Raw genomic sequence first — 16,874 nt, 5'->3', positions numbered from 1 at the left:
AATTTAGCAATGTCCATTTATACATCAATAATTTAATATACTTCCCTAACCTTTGTTGATAAAAATGGAGAACATACAAATATAACTCTTTATTAAAGCTTTTACTAGATATTCAACATGATAAAGGGGCAGATATGAAAAACTCACAACTAATATCACATTTAATGGTGAAGGACTATAAGTTTTCCCCTTATGGTCAGGAATAAGACAAGGATGTCCACAGTCACCATGGTTATTCAACATAGTACTGGAAGTTCGTGCCAGGGCAGTTAGGTGAGAGAAAAATAAATAAAAGGCATCCCAACAGGAAACGAAGACATAAAACTCTTCTTCTTTGCAAATGACCTAACCCTATACATGAGGAATCCTGAAAAATAAACAACAAAGCTACTAGAGCAAATAAACAAATTCAGCAAAGTGGTGGGGTACAACAACAACACGCAAAAAAATCAGTGGTGTTTTTATACACTAGTAATAAACAACCCTAAGAGAAAAATCAAGAAAAAAAATCAAAAGAATCAAATATCTAGGAATAATTTAGCAACGGATATGAAAAACTTGCACATGGAAAACTAAAAAACACTGCTGAAATAAATCAAAGATCTACATGAATGGAAGGCCATTCTGTGTTCATGGATTAAAAGACTAAAAATTGTTAAAATGCCAATTTTGCCCAAAGCAATACACAGATACAACATAATTCTGATCAAAATTCCAACAGACATCATTGCAAAAATGGAAAAGCCAATTATCAAACTAATATAGAAAGGTGAACAGTCCTTAATAGTCAAAACAATCTTGAAAAAGAAGAACAAAGTTGGAGGATGCACATTTCCTGATATTAAAACTTACTGAAAAATAAAACTGAAAACAGGGGAAATAACACTACAAAAATTAAGAATTAAAAATTAAAAAAAAGAAAGTAAAACTTATTTCAAAGCTACAGTAATCAAAACAGCGTGACACTGGCACAAGGACAGATATATGTACCAATGGAATCAAAAAGAAAATTCAGAATTAGACCTTCACATATGTAGCGAACTGATCTGTGACAACAATGCCAAGTCTACTCAGTGTGGAAAGAAGAGCCTCTTCAACTAATGGTGCTGGTAGAGTGAACTGGATAGCCATATGTAAAAGAATGAAGATGGGCCCTTACCTCACATCATACACAAAAGTTAACCTAAATATAAGAATTAAAATTATCAAACTTATAGAAGAAAACAAGGAAACATCTTCAGGACCTTGTAGGTTTTGGTGTGAAATCTAAGAAATCTTTGTTGCAAAAGCAACAAAGAAAAAAATAAAATAAATAGGATTTCATCAAAATTAAAAACTTTGTATGTCAAAGACTTTATCAAGGAAGTGAAAAGATTGTACTTTTTCCCATATACCATCTACTTTCAACACCCTGTACAATCAATGTCTGTATGTTAAATTTTATCAATAAAAATATTTAAAAAGCTCACTTTCCAGCTCAGAGAAAGTGCTGACCTACACAGCCCGGTCACATCTGCCCCCAACCCATGAAGACATAACACTGACCTACTGCCACAACTCTACGCATACGCACAAAAAGCCCTGTGCCTTAGACCAGCGCACACCAAGGTTACACTCCCAAGACTGGTGCACCTGCACAACCACATCCTACCTGACCATTGGGTGCCCATGTTCACAAGCATCAATGAAACATCCCCAACCTGCGCCCCTACCTACCCTGAAACAAATCACTATACTGAGTGCTCCATCCTGTGCCCTGCTCCCTGCTGTACAACCATCCCACAAACACAAGGCCTTAGGCTACTGAAAGAAATCAACTCCCAAAGTAAATCAATCATGATATTTACATGCAATGAAGACAGTAGAAGATCACTAACCACATCACAATGTAGACAGATACAGCCCTGCCTAATGACCAAATTAAAACACCTGAGGAGACACAGACATTGGAGCAACTAATCAAAGATGTTCATACAACACTACTTAATAAAATAAGTGGGATACAAATGACATAAAAGAGGTCAAGAAGACAGTAGAAGCTAGGAGAATCAAACAAGCTAGAAGAATCTATTGATTTGCAATTATAGTGGTCAATATAAAATGAAAGTAAGACTTAACCTTGAGTCTAATTTTTGCTCTAAGCCCAGATAACCTTTTCACAATTAATTTAAAATTTCCATTACCCAGATTGATTAATTTATTGATGAGCTTCAAATGTTAAGAGAAAATATTAAAAAAAAGAGAGAGAGAGAAAATGTTCACTGGACATAATATTCTTGGCTTTCTCAAATTTTCTGTGCATGAATTACAGAAAAATAAAACAAATATCATGGAAAGCATTATTATTTTTGATGGTTTCAGAACTTGATCATTTTTGACATATAACTTTCATTTAGTAGATCAGAAGAATTAAATTCCTGTAACCTTCAAATTGGTAAACAGATATTGAATAGGAGGACTATCAGGGTCATTATGTACTTTCTGGCATATTTCAATGCAGATTCACAGTGACGTATTTTGGTCTTAGTTAATGGTCATTAAAGTAACAGCTGCTAAAAAAAAAAGACAGTAGAAGAGCACAAAGAGGAATTTGAAAGATTAAACAGAAAAATAGCAGAAATCACACAGATTAAATACTCTGTTGACCAAGTAAAAAACATACTAGAGGCACACAACACCAAATTTGAAGAGCCAGAAGAAAGAATAATGATATAGAGGTCAGGACAATTAACTTCGAAGACTCAAAACAGCAAAAGGTAAAAAAGATGGAAAAAATTGAATGGGAATTCAGGGAAATGATAGACAAAATAAAGCAGGCAAATTTAAGAATCATTGGTGTCCCAGAAGGAGAAAAGAGGAGTAAAGGGCTAGGAAGACTAGTTGAGGATATAATGGGGGAAAACTTCCCAATCCTCATAAAGGACAAAAACACAAAAGTCAAAGAAGCCCAAAGAACTCCAAACAGAATAATTCCAAATAGGCCTTCCCCAAGGCACATACTAATCAGTCTGTCAAATGTTGAAGAGAAGCAGAATATCCTGAAAAAAAGAGCAAAAAAATCTACACAGAAGGGAAATCGAATAAGACTGACTTCAGAGTACTCAACTAGCACCCCAGAGGTGAGAAGGCAATGGTATGAAGCCAAGAATTCTGTACTCAGCCAAACTGTCCTTCAAAGTTGAAGGAGAGATTAAAGTTTTCATAGACAAACATGTGCAGAAAGAATCTGTCAACAAGAGACCGGCCCTATAAGAAATACTAAAAGGAGTTCTGCCGGCTGAAAAAAAAAAAGACAGGAGAGGGAGGTCTGGAGGAGGGCATAGAATTGAAGAGTATCATTAAGGATAATTTAAATAATACAAAGAGAAAGAGGAAAAAGAATATATAGATCTGACAAATAAAATTAAAAAGGTAAAATCGTGGAATCAAGAAACACCTTTTCAGTAATAACTGTGAATGTTAGCATAAATTTACCAATTAAAAGATACAGATTGGCAGAACGGATTAAGAAACATAATCCAGCTATATGCTGTTTACAAGAGACTCATTTTAGACATAAGGATACAAATAGATTGAAAGTGAAAGGATGGAAAAAGACTTACCATGCAAGTTGTAACCAAAAGAAAGCTGGAGTAGCTATACTAGTATCAGACAAAACAGACTTTAAATGTAAAGACATCAAAAGAGGCAAAGAAGGTTGCTATAAAAGGGAACCACATCATGAGGCATTCAATGATGCAAATGAATATGCAGGACATTTGGTGAGACAAAATAAACCAGAAAATAAAAACAACAATGGCATGGTCATCTGATGAAAAAGCTTATAAGAAAACAGGGACCTAGACTGTAAGCTTTCAGAACAGGACACATTAAGTCCAGAGCAGTGATTATTATTTCTGGATTTTGAGAGGCTGTTTAATATGTATAACCTGACATTTAGAGATAAGAACGAAGCTGAACAGGTTGGGGTTAAAGTAATTCAGACATATGGGTAAGGAAAACAGTCCATATTTTAGAACCACACATACTCTTTGAGACCAATGAAAGAAAGATTTATTTGATCTGAAACTGAAATTTTCTATAGTGCATATTCTAACTCAACCTATCTGTATAGCTCATTTGAACAACTGAAACACAGGAAGCACAGAATAAGAAAGAGGTCCTTTAGTCCTGTATGGAATATTGTAAGGCTTGGAAACATCCTAGAGTATATTAAGCAGAAAATCAAAAAGTATTGGCAAAGTCCCTTGAGGGAGGGGAGAAAGACTTTGGAACTATTAAACCTTACATCAGGGAATCCCCTGATACTGTGTCAAACTTTAGAGATAGCCAAATCAATAGGCCATGCCCTTGATTATGAGGGTTACTCCTGTGAAGCTTATATAGGTAGCAGAGAAACTTAGACTACCTATAGGTATGCCTAAGAGTTACTTCTGGAGGACATCTGTTGTTGCTCAGATGTGATCTCAGTCTCTCAACTCTGCAAGTGAAATCATTGTCCTCCCCCCTAGATGGGACATGACATCCAGGGGTGAAAGTCTCCCTGGCGATGCAGGAGAGGACTCCCAGGGATGAATCCAGACCTGTCACTGCGGGATCAACAATTCCATCCTGACCAAAAGGGGAAAAGAAGTGTGATTAATAAAGTATCAGTGGCAGAGAGAGTTCAAATAGAGTCGAGAGGCTACACTGGAGGTTGCTCTTATGCGAGCTTCAGGTAGACCTTGCTACCTATCATAACCTCCTAACCCCCAAACAACTATTCCAGCCAATCCTAAAGAACACCTAGGGCAATATATAAGATTCCACAATGGTTCTAGGCACTAGAGTAACTTTCCAGAAACCTAGGGCCTCTAGATGGGTCCCTGGTCCAGATAAGTCCTGAAACCTAGCTCAGCCTCTCCAGAACATCAGACAGTTCCATCTCCCAACCCCATATTAGTGACAGACCCTTCCGATATCAAAAATTTAGAATCGCCATAGCCCAAACAACCCCAAAGAGAGGTATGGAAAGATCAAAGGTGATGGTGGAATTATACATAGAAGATAGGACTTAACAGATGAATATGAATGCTGAATCATTAAACTTGTATCTCTTTTAGTCTCCAGTATTTTAGAGCAGCTAGAAGTAAAAACCTAAAATTGTGAAATTGTAACCCATGTCAAAGTCTGAAATATGTTCTATGACTAACTGTGGTGCTGTACTTAGAAATTTATAACTTTTTGTGTATGTTATTGTTCACAAAAAAAGAAGGAAAAAAAGTCAATTGTGATGATAAAAAAGTATTTAAGCCCTTTAGTCTCTTATATTCTGGAGCAGCTAGAAGGAAAAATATGAAAGGATCGTATGGTAGCCCAAGACAAACTCTAGGATCTATCGTGTAACCACTTTTTGAAGAATGCTTTGAAAACTACTGCTTTTTTATTTATTTCTTTGCTTTGTATATATGTTATACCATATAATTTAAAAAGTTGAAAAAAAAAAAGTTAGAATGGGAATAGCCCAAATATCCCTACAGAGTTGAGAAAGATCAGTGGTGATGATGGAGTTATACAGAGAAAGTTGGGTTTAACAAATGAGTGCTCAATCATTTTACTGATATTTTTTTTAGCCTCCAGTGCCTTTAAGCAGATAGAAACAAAAATCTAATGTTGAGGAATTGTAACTCATACCAAACTGTGAAATGTGTTCTACAACTATTTGTTGCGATGTACTTTGAAATGTATTGCTTTTAGGTATTTATGTTATTTTAAGAGAAGGAGTTTAACAAAGAAGATAGGATTTAACAAATGAGTATGACTGCTGAATCAATATATTGACATTTCTGTTGGTCTCAAGTGCCTTGGAGGCACTAAAGGAAAAACCTGAAATTGTGGAACTATAACCCATACCAAAATGTGACACTGTTCCATAACTACTTGTTAAAATGTTGAAATTTATTTCTTCTTTGTATACATTTCACAATAAAAAAGTTAAATATGTATATATTAAAAAATAAAGAAAGAAGTAAAAAGACAACCACAAAATGGAAGAAAGTATTTAGAAACCATCAATCTGATGGGGGTTTAAACTCTAGAATATATAAAGAACTCATAACAATGACAAAAAATAAACAGTCCAATTTAAAAATGGGATAAGAATTGAATAGGCATTTATCCAAAGACATACAAATGGCAAAAAATACATAAAAAGATGTTCAGGGTCATTAGCCATCAATCAGGACGGTGCAAACTAAAACTAAAATGAGATACCACCTCACACCCACTAAAATGGCTACTGTTAAAAAAAAAAGAACATACATACATGTTATTTTTTCACAAAAAAGTAGACTGTGATGATAAAAATATATATATATATTCCTTCTAGCCTCCAATGTTCTGGAGCAGCTACAAGGAAAAATCTGAGATGATGTTATGGTAGCCCATGACAAACTCTGGGATCTATCCTATAACTACTTGTTGAAGAATGTTTTGAAAACTATTGCTTTATTTTTTCCTTGCTTTGTATATACGTTATATTATACAATAATAAACAGTTAAACATTTTTTAAATGGAAAATAAGCTTTAGAGAAGATGTAAATTGTTGGTGGGGAATTTGGTGATTCTTCAGAGTTGAGTTATTATATGACTTGGTAATCCCACTTGTAGGTATATACCCAAAAGAACTGAAAGCATGGACTTGAACAGGTATTTGCATACCAATGTTCATAGTGGCATTATTCACAACTGCCAAAGGTGGAAGGAATATAAGTGTCCATCAACAGATGAAAGGAATTAACAAAATATGGTATATACATACAATGGAATATTAACTGGCCATAAAAAGGAATGAAATTCTAATGCATGGTACGGAGAATGGATGAACCTTGAAGACATCATGTTGAATGAAATAAGCCAGGCACAAAAGGACAAATACTGTATGAGCTCATTTGCATGAAATAAAGAGAATATGCAAAGTTATAGTCAGAAACTGGTATACAGTTGCCATTAGCTGGGGGGGGATAAGGCAATGAAGAGCTAATGTTGCATTGATATGGAGTTTCTGTTTGGGGTGATGGAAACGCTTTAGCAATGGATGGTGGTGATGGAGGCACAACTTTGTGATGTAATCAACACCACAGAATTGTGTATTCAGGATACACAATTCCCAAAAAGGAATAAAAAGGGAAATTTTAGGTTGTGTATATAAATTACCATGCATACACACAGAGACACATGAACATACAGAACTTTACAACACAGAACAATAATGTAAACAGTGGGCTAGAGTTAATACCAAAATTATAATAATATTGTTTCACCAATTGTAACAAAAGTATCACACTAGTGAAAAATATTAGTAACAGGGAATACTGTGTGGGTGAGAAGGGAGCATACGGAAACTGTATTTTCTACATGCTTTTCCTGTAAACCCTAATAAAGAAAAAAAGAAGAAGAATTCTACTGGATAATAGATGTGCCTTGAATAACTAATTTACTTGTGATATTACAGTACAATATTTCCAAAATCATTTCCATATGTTGTACTCTTAAGCGTTTTCTCTGAATTAGAATCTTGTACCACCACCCTGTCTGAGCTCTTCCTTCTCCCCATGTCACAACTCCACAGTCAATAAGTTATAAGTAAATGATATTTAAAATCTTCAGAATACTGCTAAAACTGACAAATCATTCTTGGGAATACTATCAAAATTTACCTGTATTTAAAAATTAAGATAACAAAAAGAATTCTAAGAAACACACCTAGTGAAATATTTAGAAAACACATTTTTCTGCTACTTAAACTCATGGTAATTTGAGTTATATAACTCTGATGTTTATACTTCCAGGGAATTATTTGGGTGTCCACGCAATTAAAGCAGACCCATCCAATAAAAGCAGAATTAGAGAGAGAAAGAGAATAAAAATATTAAATTAAAAAGAGTTAGTTTTTACAGACTTTAGGATTATCAATCAGAATATTGCTATATACAACTATCCATGGCTAATAAAGATTGGCATTCCCTAATAGGCACTAATACATCAACCACACTAGAGAAACCATCAAAATGCAATAATCAAAGAATTCTGTTTTCAGAATAATGTTAAGTTCCCACAAACTCATGTCTAGGACAATTTGTTGTTCACTTGGTCATGATATAATTCCTGAAAGATATTTAAAACACAGAACTTATCAATTACTAAGACTCGGAACAATTTACTTAATACCTGAGACTCGATGCCCAAATTCTTCTGAGCATTTATTCTCAGAGCCAATCTCTTGGCAATTTCGAGTTTCTCAGCATTTCCTGCAGTTGGAGCAGGAACACTAGATGTTCCAGGAGCAGCCATATCCTTCACTCTCTTCTTTGAATTAAACATGCTCTCAATCTGCTCGTCAATCTAGACCAAGGAAAATACAATGATTAGAAAGAATTGCATTAGAAATACAAATTTAGGTATGCTCAAAAGAAATTAATAAGAATTATTTCCACTGAAAGGCTAGAATCAGACAGTTATGTTTATGTTAACCATGCAGAGCAATAGAAAAATTTACCACCTGTCTGTTAAGGGCAACACATTCATTTAAAATAAAAAATCAGTTATTGCCTTATTCCTCTGAACCAAAAAGAAAAGAAATGAAAGTTGGTTTCCCACCAAGGCAAGAGCAAAGCTGAAACACTCATCTTTCCCAAGTCACATGAGCTCCTTTGCTACAACCAGATCCTCAGATTAGCCACACTGCATGCTGGAGAATGCAAGACAATTTGGATTTCTTTATAAAGATGCCCTTTAATCGTTACTGATAGTCATGAAAGAGATGCAAAACCCTTAATACATCAGATTGGGTTATTGAGCCTTTATCTTCAAAACTTCAAATGCAGAGAAAAGTGTGATCAGAGTTTAAAAATTAAGTTTCAAAAAACTTAATTAGGTTTATATAAAAGCCCTTTCAAACAAGAGAAACAGTCAATTTAGAATTAAGTCTTTTCTGATTCTTTTAACCAGTGTTTGTAGATAAATCCTCTATTATCATCTGAGGAAATGGGAAGAGTTTTTGGAACTTTGCCTTAGTAAAATGTACCATTTTACCATTACATGTACCCCACATTACCATTGGGAGTCACTGACCATATTTGCAGTCATCTACTGGACTTGAGCTAATGCCCTTCCAATTTCTTTTCATTGCAGTATAATTTGGCCCCAAGGCCTGAGCTATGAAAGAACAGGGTGCCTCACATTGGCTACTTTGTTTTGACAGTGAATGCTTCCTCATTTACTGAGTTGGGTCATCTTTCAAGGAATCTGCCTAAGTGGTTCATGCAGCATTGTATTTGCTCTCTGTCTTTATTGACCTAAAAATCATATGTTCTTTAACAATCAGAAAAACAATCAAGTTTCATTATGAAATTTTTTAAAGTATTGCTAAAAGTAACGTAAAAAAATAATCTATATCAACCTGTCTGGATAGTTCATTTGAACAACAAAGACCCCTGGGGTCCAACAGAGGTCAAGCCCTTCTAGTTCTGTGTAGAATGGTGTAAAGCCAGGACACATCTCAGAATGTGGTGGGCTGATAATTGAGAGGTGTTGGTGAAGTCCCTTGAGAATCCAAAGGAAAAAATTTATATATAACATATAAATATGGAACTACTGAACTTTCCCATCTGGGAAGCCTGGGTACACTCTCAACCATCAAGGACATTCAGAAAAATGGGCCAGGTCCTTGATTTTTATGTTTGCCCTTATGAAGCTTGTTGCTGTGAGGAAGAAACTAAGACTGCCCATGGCGAGGCCTAGGAGCTGCTTCCAGGAAACCTCTTTGTTGCTCAGATGTGGTCTCTCTCTCTCTCTCTAGCCCCAACTCTAAAAGGAAAGTTATTGCGCTCCCCACCGAGTGGAACATGACATTCAGGGATGAGGGTCTCCCTGGCAGTGTAGGGCATGGCTCCCGGAGATGTTTGGTGCTGGCACTGTAGGATCTACAACGCCTTCCAGACCAACGGGGGGAAAAGAGGTGTAATAAATAAAGGCATCAGTGGCCAAGAGAGATCAAATGGAGTCAAGATGCTATTCTGGAGGCTGCTTTTATACAAGCTTTAGTTAGATAGTACTGATTGCCAGTACTATCAGTACTATCTATGGTGGGGTTGCTAAACCCCAACCATTTTGACTCCCACTGACTCTTGAGAATCCTATACAGGTTTTGATCTGAGATTCTATAGAGGTTTCATGCACCAAATTTTCTTTCCTGGAACCTATAAATTCCAGAGGGTTCCTGGGTCAGACGGGTCCTGAGGCCCAAAGGAATCAGCTTCTCCAAAAATATAAATTACATACCCCTGTCCTTTAGTGTTGATACCCCTTCTCCAAATGAAAAAGTGAGAATGGGAATTGCCTAAAGATTCCCATAAATTGGGAGAAGGATCAAAGAAGAAGGTAGAGGTATCAAGAGAAAATAGGATTTGGCAGGTAAGTATGACTGCTGAATCACTATATTAATATTTCTTCTGGCTTGCAATGTATGGGAATAGCTGGAAGGAAAATTCTGAGATGGTGGAATGATAGCCCATGACAAACTCTGGGATCTGTTCTGTAACTTCTTATTGAAATGTGATTTGAAAACTATTGCTTTTATCTTTCTTTGCGTTGTACATATGTTATATTTTATAATTGGAAAAAAGTAATGCAGAAACAGGTGACTGTAGTGGTTTTAAAATATGACCACAGGAGTACATTGGGTGGTTTGGTAGTAGAATGCTCGCCTTCCATGCAGGAGACCCAGGTTCGATTTCCGGACCATGAACCCCCCTACCAAAAAAAAAGATCATAAATTCTTTGATACTCTTCCCTTCAAAACGTGGGGCCTCCTCTTGGTATGGGCAGGACTTAATTTGCTTCTATCACATAGAATAAAGTAGAAGTGACAGTGTGTCATAATACCTAGCTCATAAAAGGCATTGAGGCTTTACTGTGGTTGGTCTCTCTTACTTGAGTCATTCACACCTGGAGAAACCCATCTGCCATGTCATGAGGACACTCAAGCAAATTGGCAAACACTTCAGGCATTCTGCCAAAATCAAAGTGGGTTAGTCTTTTGGAAGCAGATCATCCAGCTCTAGTCAAGTTTTCAGATGACTACAGCCCAGTCAACAGCCTTGCTGAAACCTCATGAAACCCTAAGCCAGAAGTTCCTGGCTAAAATGCTGCTTGGTTTCCTGACCCCTAAGAAGTTATGTGAGATTATAGATGTTTATTGTTTTACCTGCTAAATTTCAGGTTGATCTGTTTCACAGTAATAAACAAAACACTGACTTTATTGAATTTTAACCCAACATGGCATAATAGAAAAAAATAGCCCAGAGTTGACAGCAATTCTAGGTTCTGATTTTGGCTGTGCTTAACTATCAAGTGGTCCTAGACCAAATATTTTTCTCGGCCTCAATTTCTTCAAATGACGAGATCAGACTAAATTCCTGATTTACAAAACGGTGTTCTGAAGTGTAAGTAAGAAAGTATCAGTGGTTGAGAGAGTTCAAATAGAGTCAAGAGGCTACTCTGGAGGTCACTCTTATGCAAGCTTCTGTTAAACATTGCTACCTATCATAACTTTCCAAACCCAAATAAAACTATTCCAGCCAATTCTAAAAAAACACCTAGGGCATTATATAAGATTCTACAAAGGTTCCATGCACTAGAATAATTTTCCAGAAACCTACAACCTCCGGATGAGTCCCTGGACCAAATAAGTTCTAAAACCTAGAGGGCCCAGCCTCTTCAGAACATCAGCTAGTTCCTTCTCCCTACCCCATACTATTCAACTGTATTTTTTTTTTTTGGGTATGGGCAGGCACTGGGAATCGAACCCAGGTCTCTGGCATGGCAGGAAAGAAGTATGTGTGCTGAGTCACCATACCCACCCCCTCATATTATTGACAGCCCCTTACAACATGAAAAAGTTATAATGGCCAATGCCCAGATATCCCTATAAAGCGGAATAGAAAGATCAAAGGTGATGGTGGAGTTACAAAGAGAAAGTAGGCTTTAACAAATAAATATGATTGCTGTGCTGATTTGAAAGGATGTATGTCCCCTAGAAAAGCCATGTTTTAATCTAAATCCCATTTCATAAAGACAAAATAATCCCTATTCAATATTGTATGTTTGAAACTGTAATCAGATCATCTTCCTGGAGATGTGATTCAATCAAGAGTGGTTGTTAAACTGGATTAGGTGATGACATGTCTCCACCCATTTGGGTGGGTCTTGATTAGTTTACTGGAGTCCTATAAAAGAGGAAACATTTTGGAGGATGAGAGATTCAGAGACAGCAAAGAATGACATAGCCACAAGAAGCAGAGAGCCCATAAGCAAGCGACCTTTGGAGATTAAGAAGGAAAACACCTCCCAGGAAGCATCATGAAATAGGAAGCCAGGAGAGAAAGCTAGCAGATGACACCTTGCTTGCCATGTGCCCTTCCAGCTGAGAGAGAAATTGTGACTGTGTTTGCCATGTGCCTTCTCAGATGAGAGAGAAACCCTGAACTTCACCAGCCTTCTTGAACCAAGGTATCTTTCCCTGGATACCTTTGATTGGACATTTCTATAGACTTTTGTAATTGGGATATTTTCTCAGCCTTAGAACTATAAACTAGCAACTTATTAAATTCCCCTTTTTAAAAGCCATTCCATTTCTGGTATATTGCATTCCAGCAGCTAGCAAACTAGAATAATTGCTGAATCATTAAATTGATATTCCTTTTTAGTCACCAGTATCTCAGAGCAGCTAGAAATAAAAACCTAAAATTGTGGAACTGTAACTCATACCAAACTATGAAATCTGTTCTGCTATTCTCTGAAATCCATTGCTTTTTTGTAAAAATGCCATTTTTCAAAAAAAAGGAAAAAAAGTCAATTGTGATGATAAAAAAATATTTATTCCTTCTAGCCTTCTATATTCTGGAGCAGCAAGAAGGGAAAATCTGAAAGAACAGTATGGCAGCCCATGACAAACTCTGAGATCTGTCCTGTAACTACCTGTTGAAGAGTGCTCTGAAATTATTGCTTTTCTCTTTCTTTGCTTTGTATATATGTTATATAATAAAGAAAGTTTAAAAAAAATTCTACGAAGGTTCCATACACTAGGGTATGGAAGCCTATAATCTCCAGATGGGTCCCTGGACGAGATGGGTCCTGAAATGCAGAGGAGCCAGACTTTACAAAACATCAACTAGTTCTATTCCCCTATCCCATATTATCAACAGCCTCTTTCCAACATGAAAAAGTTAGAATGGCCATAGTCCAAATACCCCTAAAGAGTGAGAGAAAGATCAAATGCGATGGTGGAGTTATACAGAGAAGGTCAGGTTTAACAAATGGGTATGAGTTCTGTATTAGTATAATGATATTTCTTTTAGTTTCTAGTACCTTAGAGTAAGTAGCGAGAAATAAAAGACTAAAATTATGGAATTTTAACCCATACCAAACTCTGAAATCTGTTCTACAACTAATTGTTGTAATGTACTTTGAAATTTATTGCTTTTTTTATAAGTATGTTATTTTTCATAAGAAAAGAAGAGTATAACAGAGAAGATAGGATTTAACAAATGAATGTAACTGCTGAATCAATATATTGATATTTATTTCAGTCTCCAGTGTCTTAGAGCAGCTAGAAGAAAAAATGAAAAACTGTGGAACTGTAACCCATACCAAACTTTAAAATCTGCTGAACTACTTGTTAAAATGTACTTCGAAATTTATTGCTTTTTTGTATATATGTTATTTTTCACAATTAAAAAACATTAAAAAGAAGAAAGGAAAAATGGTGTTCTGAAAGTTTAATGGAGCATGGTAAAAAACTGTTCTATCAAGTATACTGGAGAATTTCTGGGTTAAACAAAGTGTAATTCATTTGAAGTAAGAATAAACTGATACAAGTCCCAGTTCTTTGCTATCCTTGCCACATAACCCTGAAAAAATTATTTCTCTCTAAGCCTCAGTGTCCTCAATTATAAAATGGTACTGCTATAAAAATCTACTTCATATGGCAACTGTCAAGGAGTAAATGAAATAATCCCTGAAATAAAACTGGCACAATGCCTGGTACTTTGTAAGCACTCAATAAATGTTGGCTATTATTATTAATGAGGATGTTCTAAAACTCCAACTTTAAAAAATAAAAAGCATAGAGTCCACCGAAATAATCCAGGATAAAAACCCTTAACTTAATCATATCTGCAAAGTTCCTTTTGCAATGTAAGGTAGCAGAATCTATCTACAGATTCCAGGGATTAAGATGTGACCCTTTTGGGGGGCCACTGTTCTGTTTATCACAATAAACAAAAGTAATACAGCATTGATCTGGTGTTCTTGGACATTCACTCTTGGAATCCAATCACCATACTGTGAGAAAGCAAAGCAGGGACACTGAATGATGAGATGTTTTAGTCATAGTCCTAGCTAAGGCCCCCGTCAAAGCTAAAATCAACATTACATGTGAATGAATGAGACTTTAGTTGATTCCAGCCCCTAGCTTTTGAGCCATCTATCCCAGGCGCTGTATAGCAGTGATGAACTGTCTAGATTGAGCCCTCCTGAAATTATAGATTCATGAGCAAATAAAATATAACTATTAAAGCCAAAAAAAAAAAAAACCACTATCAGGACCAATGTTTTTAAAGGTATAGGGAACCAGGTACTACTCTCTTACACTGCTACACAAGTGCAATTGATAATCCTTTGCTGAGGACACCCCTTCTCAACATGAAAACACCAAAACAGGCATTGCCCAGAGATCCCTATAGATTGGGAGGATTACAGGAGAAAGAGGAGGTATAACAGAGAAAATAGGACTTAACAAAATGAGTATGGCTGCTGAATCACTACATTAATATTCCTTCCAGCCTTTAGCATTTTGGAGCAGCTAGAAGGAAAAATCTGAGATGGTAGAAAGGCAGCCCAAGACAAACTCTTTGAGATCTGTTCTGTAACTACTTGTTGAAGTGTGCTTTGAAAAGTACTGCTTTTTCTCTTTGCTTTGTATATTTTACAATAAAAAACACTTAAACAAAAAAAAAAGAATATGAATTTACTAAGATGGAAAGATTTCAACATAAACTGTTGTAAAGATCAGAAAGCAAAATGCACACTACGATCCTATTTTTATAAAAATACATGAATATGAACATATGTGAATATATATACACATAAAGAAAAATGTTGCCAAGAATATAAACAAAAAACAAGTATATGACAAGACCTCCCGTATTGAAGGACACTCATAAGAATGAGGCTTAGAACGCTAATACTTACATCAACTGCAGCATCCTCATCATCTGAATCTTGCAGACCAAGAGCTGCCTTTTGTAACTTCTTCCTCTCATTAGCCAAAGCTTGTTCTGTTTCATCAAATTTGAATCCCTTACCAGAAAAACCACTACTCTTTTTAATTATTTTTCCCTCCTTTCAAAGAAAAACAAAAAAGTTAATTTCATAGTAAAGACTTTTTAAATGTTCAGGAATTTACGTCAATTAATTAATTTCAAGGTGGGGTATTCCAGTGTAACAAAAACTACATGTGAACATGTGAAAAAAAACAAGAGGTCTATGTAGGCTATACAATCTATTAAATTCAAGCAAAAGAATTTTGCTTTCACTTTTTTTCCTCTCTAAAGAACCCATAAAAATAATCTGATCATAATTTGCAATTATTAAATGTTCGAGGTTTAGAACTCATTAATGACTTGTACAAAAATAAAAAGGGTCACAAAACTCACAGCTTTCTGTTGATCTTTAAAATCACTCCAAAGTTTTTCCAGATCAGGAGGCACTGAGGTCCCTGATAATTCAAGGGCTTTAATTATGTCACCAGCATAGCGAGCCTGATCTTCAGTTATAAAAGTATAGGCATAACCCTATTGAATAAAGGAAAATAGAACAACTAGAATTAGCAGATACTAACAAGATGATTTCTACTTAGATACCATGTAAGATTAACTGTGAACAACCTAAGAAATCCTTTTCTTTCAAAGAATTTTAAAGGCCACAAAAGAATCCTACTGAATTCTTTAATGGTTCAAAACAAAATATCTTAGTTTAATATTTAAAGTTATGATAAGGAAAATAGATATTCTCATTTGTTTATACATAAGTACAAATAGATATTTTATATAAATGCACAATTGTTTTGTCATAATATTGGTTTTTTATAATATATTATTTTTATTTTCCCTTCTTTTACTTCTCTCCTTTCTCAACAGCCTACAAAACCACCCCCTCACCTAACTCATATTAATTTCCTAGTACGTATCTTTCCATATTTTTAATAAGTTCAATGAGAGATTTTAATATAGAGAGAGTTTGATTACATATACAAATGACTTGTTTTCTATATTTAATTTTATAAGTGTTTCACAAAAATGAGATCAGTACCACCTCCCTGGGACTGTCTAAAGCCCAAGTCCTCATATGCCGCAGCCCCAGTACTTTTTGGTTTAGCCAAGATAAAGGAGATCGAAGTTAGAGTAGTAATAAATCATACTGATGTTGCCATTTCACAAAACACTCTGCCCCACCAGTAAATTTTATAATTCTAAACCATGGTTTAAGACTTATTTCAGGAATATCTAAATATTCACTAATTTGACCCATGGCCTGCTTTTGTACTACCACTGAACTAAGAATGGTATTTACATTTTTATAGGGTTATAAATACACATACAGAGAAAAGTATGCAACAGAGAACATATCTGGCCCACAAAAGGTAAAATATTTACAATCTGGCCCTTTACAGAAAGTTTCCCAACACTACTTATTAACTGTGTAAATTTAGATAAATAACTTAATTCTAGGTGCCTCCATTTTTTCTTCTATAAAATGGGGGTAATAGTATATC

The 16,874-nt window shown here is 35.5% G+C and overlaps 1 protein-coding gene across 6 annotated transcripts in view; it reads right to left on the bottom strand.

The window, feature by feature from the left end:
• Positions 1-16,874, bottom strand: part of DDX46 (DEAD-box helicase 46) — a 97,854-nt gene that overhangs the window by 11,961 nt on the left and 69,019 nt on the right. For 5 of the 6 annotated variants that reach the window (XM_077138493.1, XM_077138491.1, XM_077138494.1 and 2 more), the window contains 3 exons: positions 15,757-15,894; positions 15,293-15,442; positions 8,207-8,383 (listed from right to left, as the gene is read on the bottom strand). In XM_077138493.1, the coding sequence (XP_076994608.1) occupies positions 8,207-8,383; positions 15,293-15,442; positions 15,757-15,894 (465 nt within the window). The remainder of the gene's footprint in view (positions 1-8,206; positions 8,384-15,292; positions 15,443-15,756; positions 15,895-16,874) is intronic. The other variant, XM_077138492.1, reaches the window with a different exon arrangement.

This window comes from Tamandua tetradactyla, chromosome 20 (genome assembly GCF_023851605.1).
Source record: "Tamandua tetradactyla isolate mTamTet1 chromosome 20, mTamTet1.pri, whole genome shotgun sequence".
NCBI classification, from domain to species: domain Eukaryota; kingdom Metazoa; phylum Chordata; class Mammalia; order Pilosa; family Myrmecophagidae; genus Tamandua; species Tamandua tetradactyla.
The sequence above is the reverse complement of the archived record's forward strand: the minus strand, read 5'-3'. Positions and strand labels throughout refer to the sequence as shown.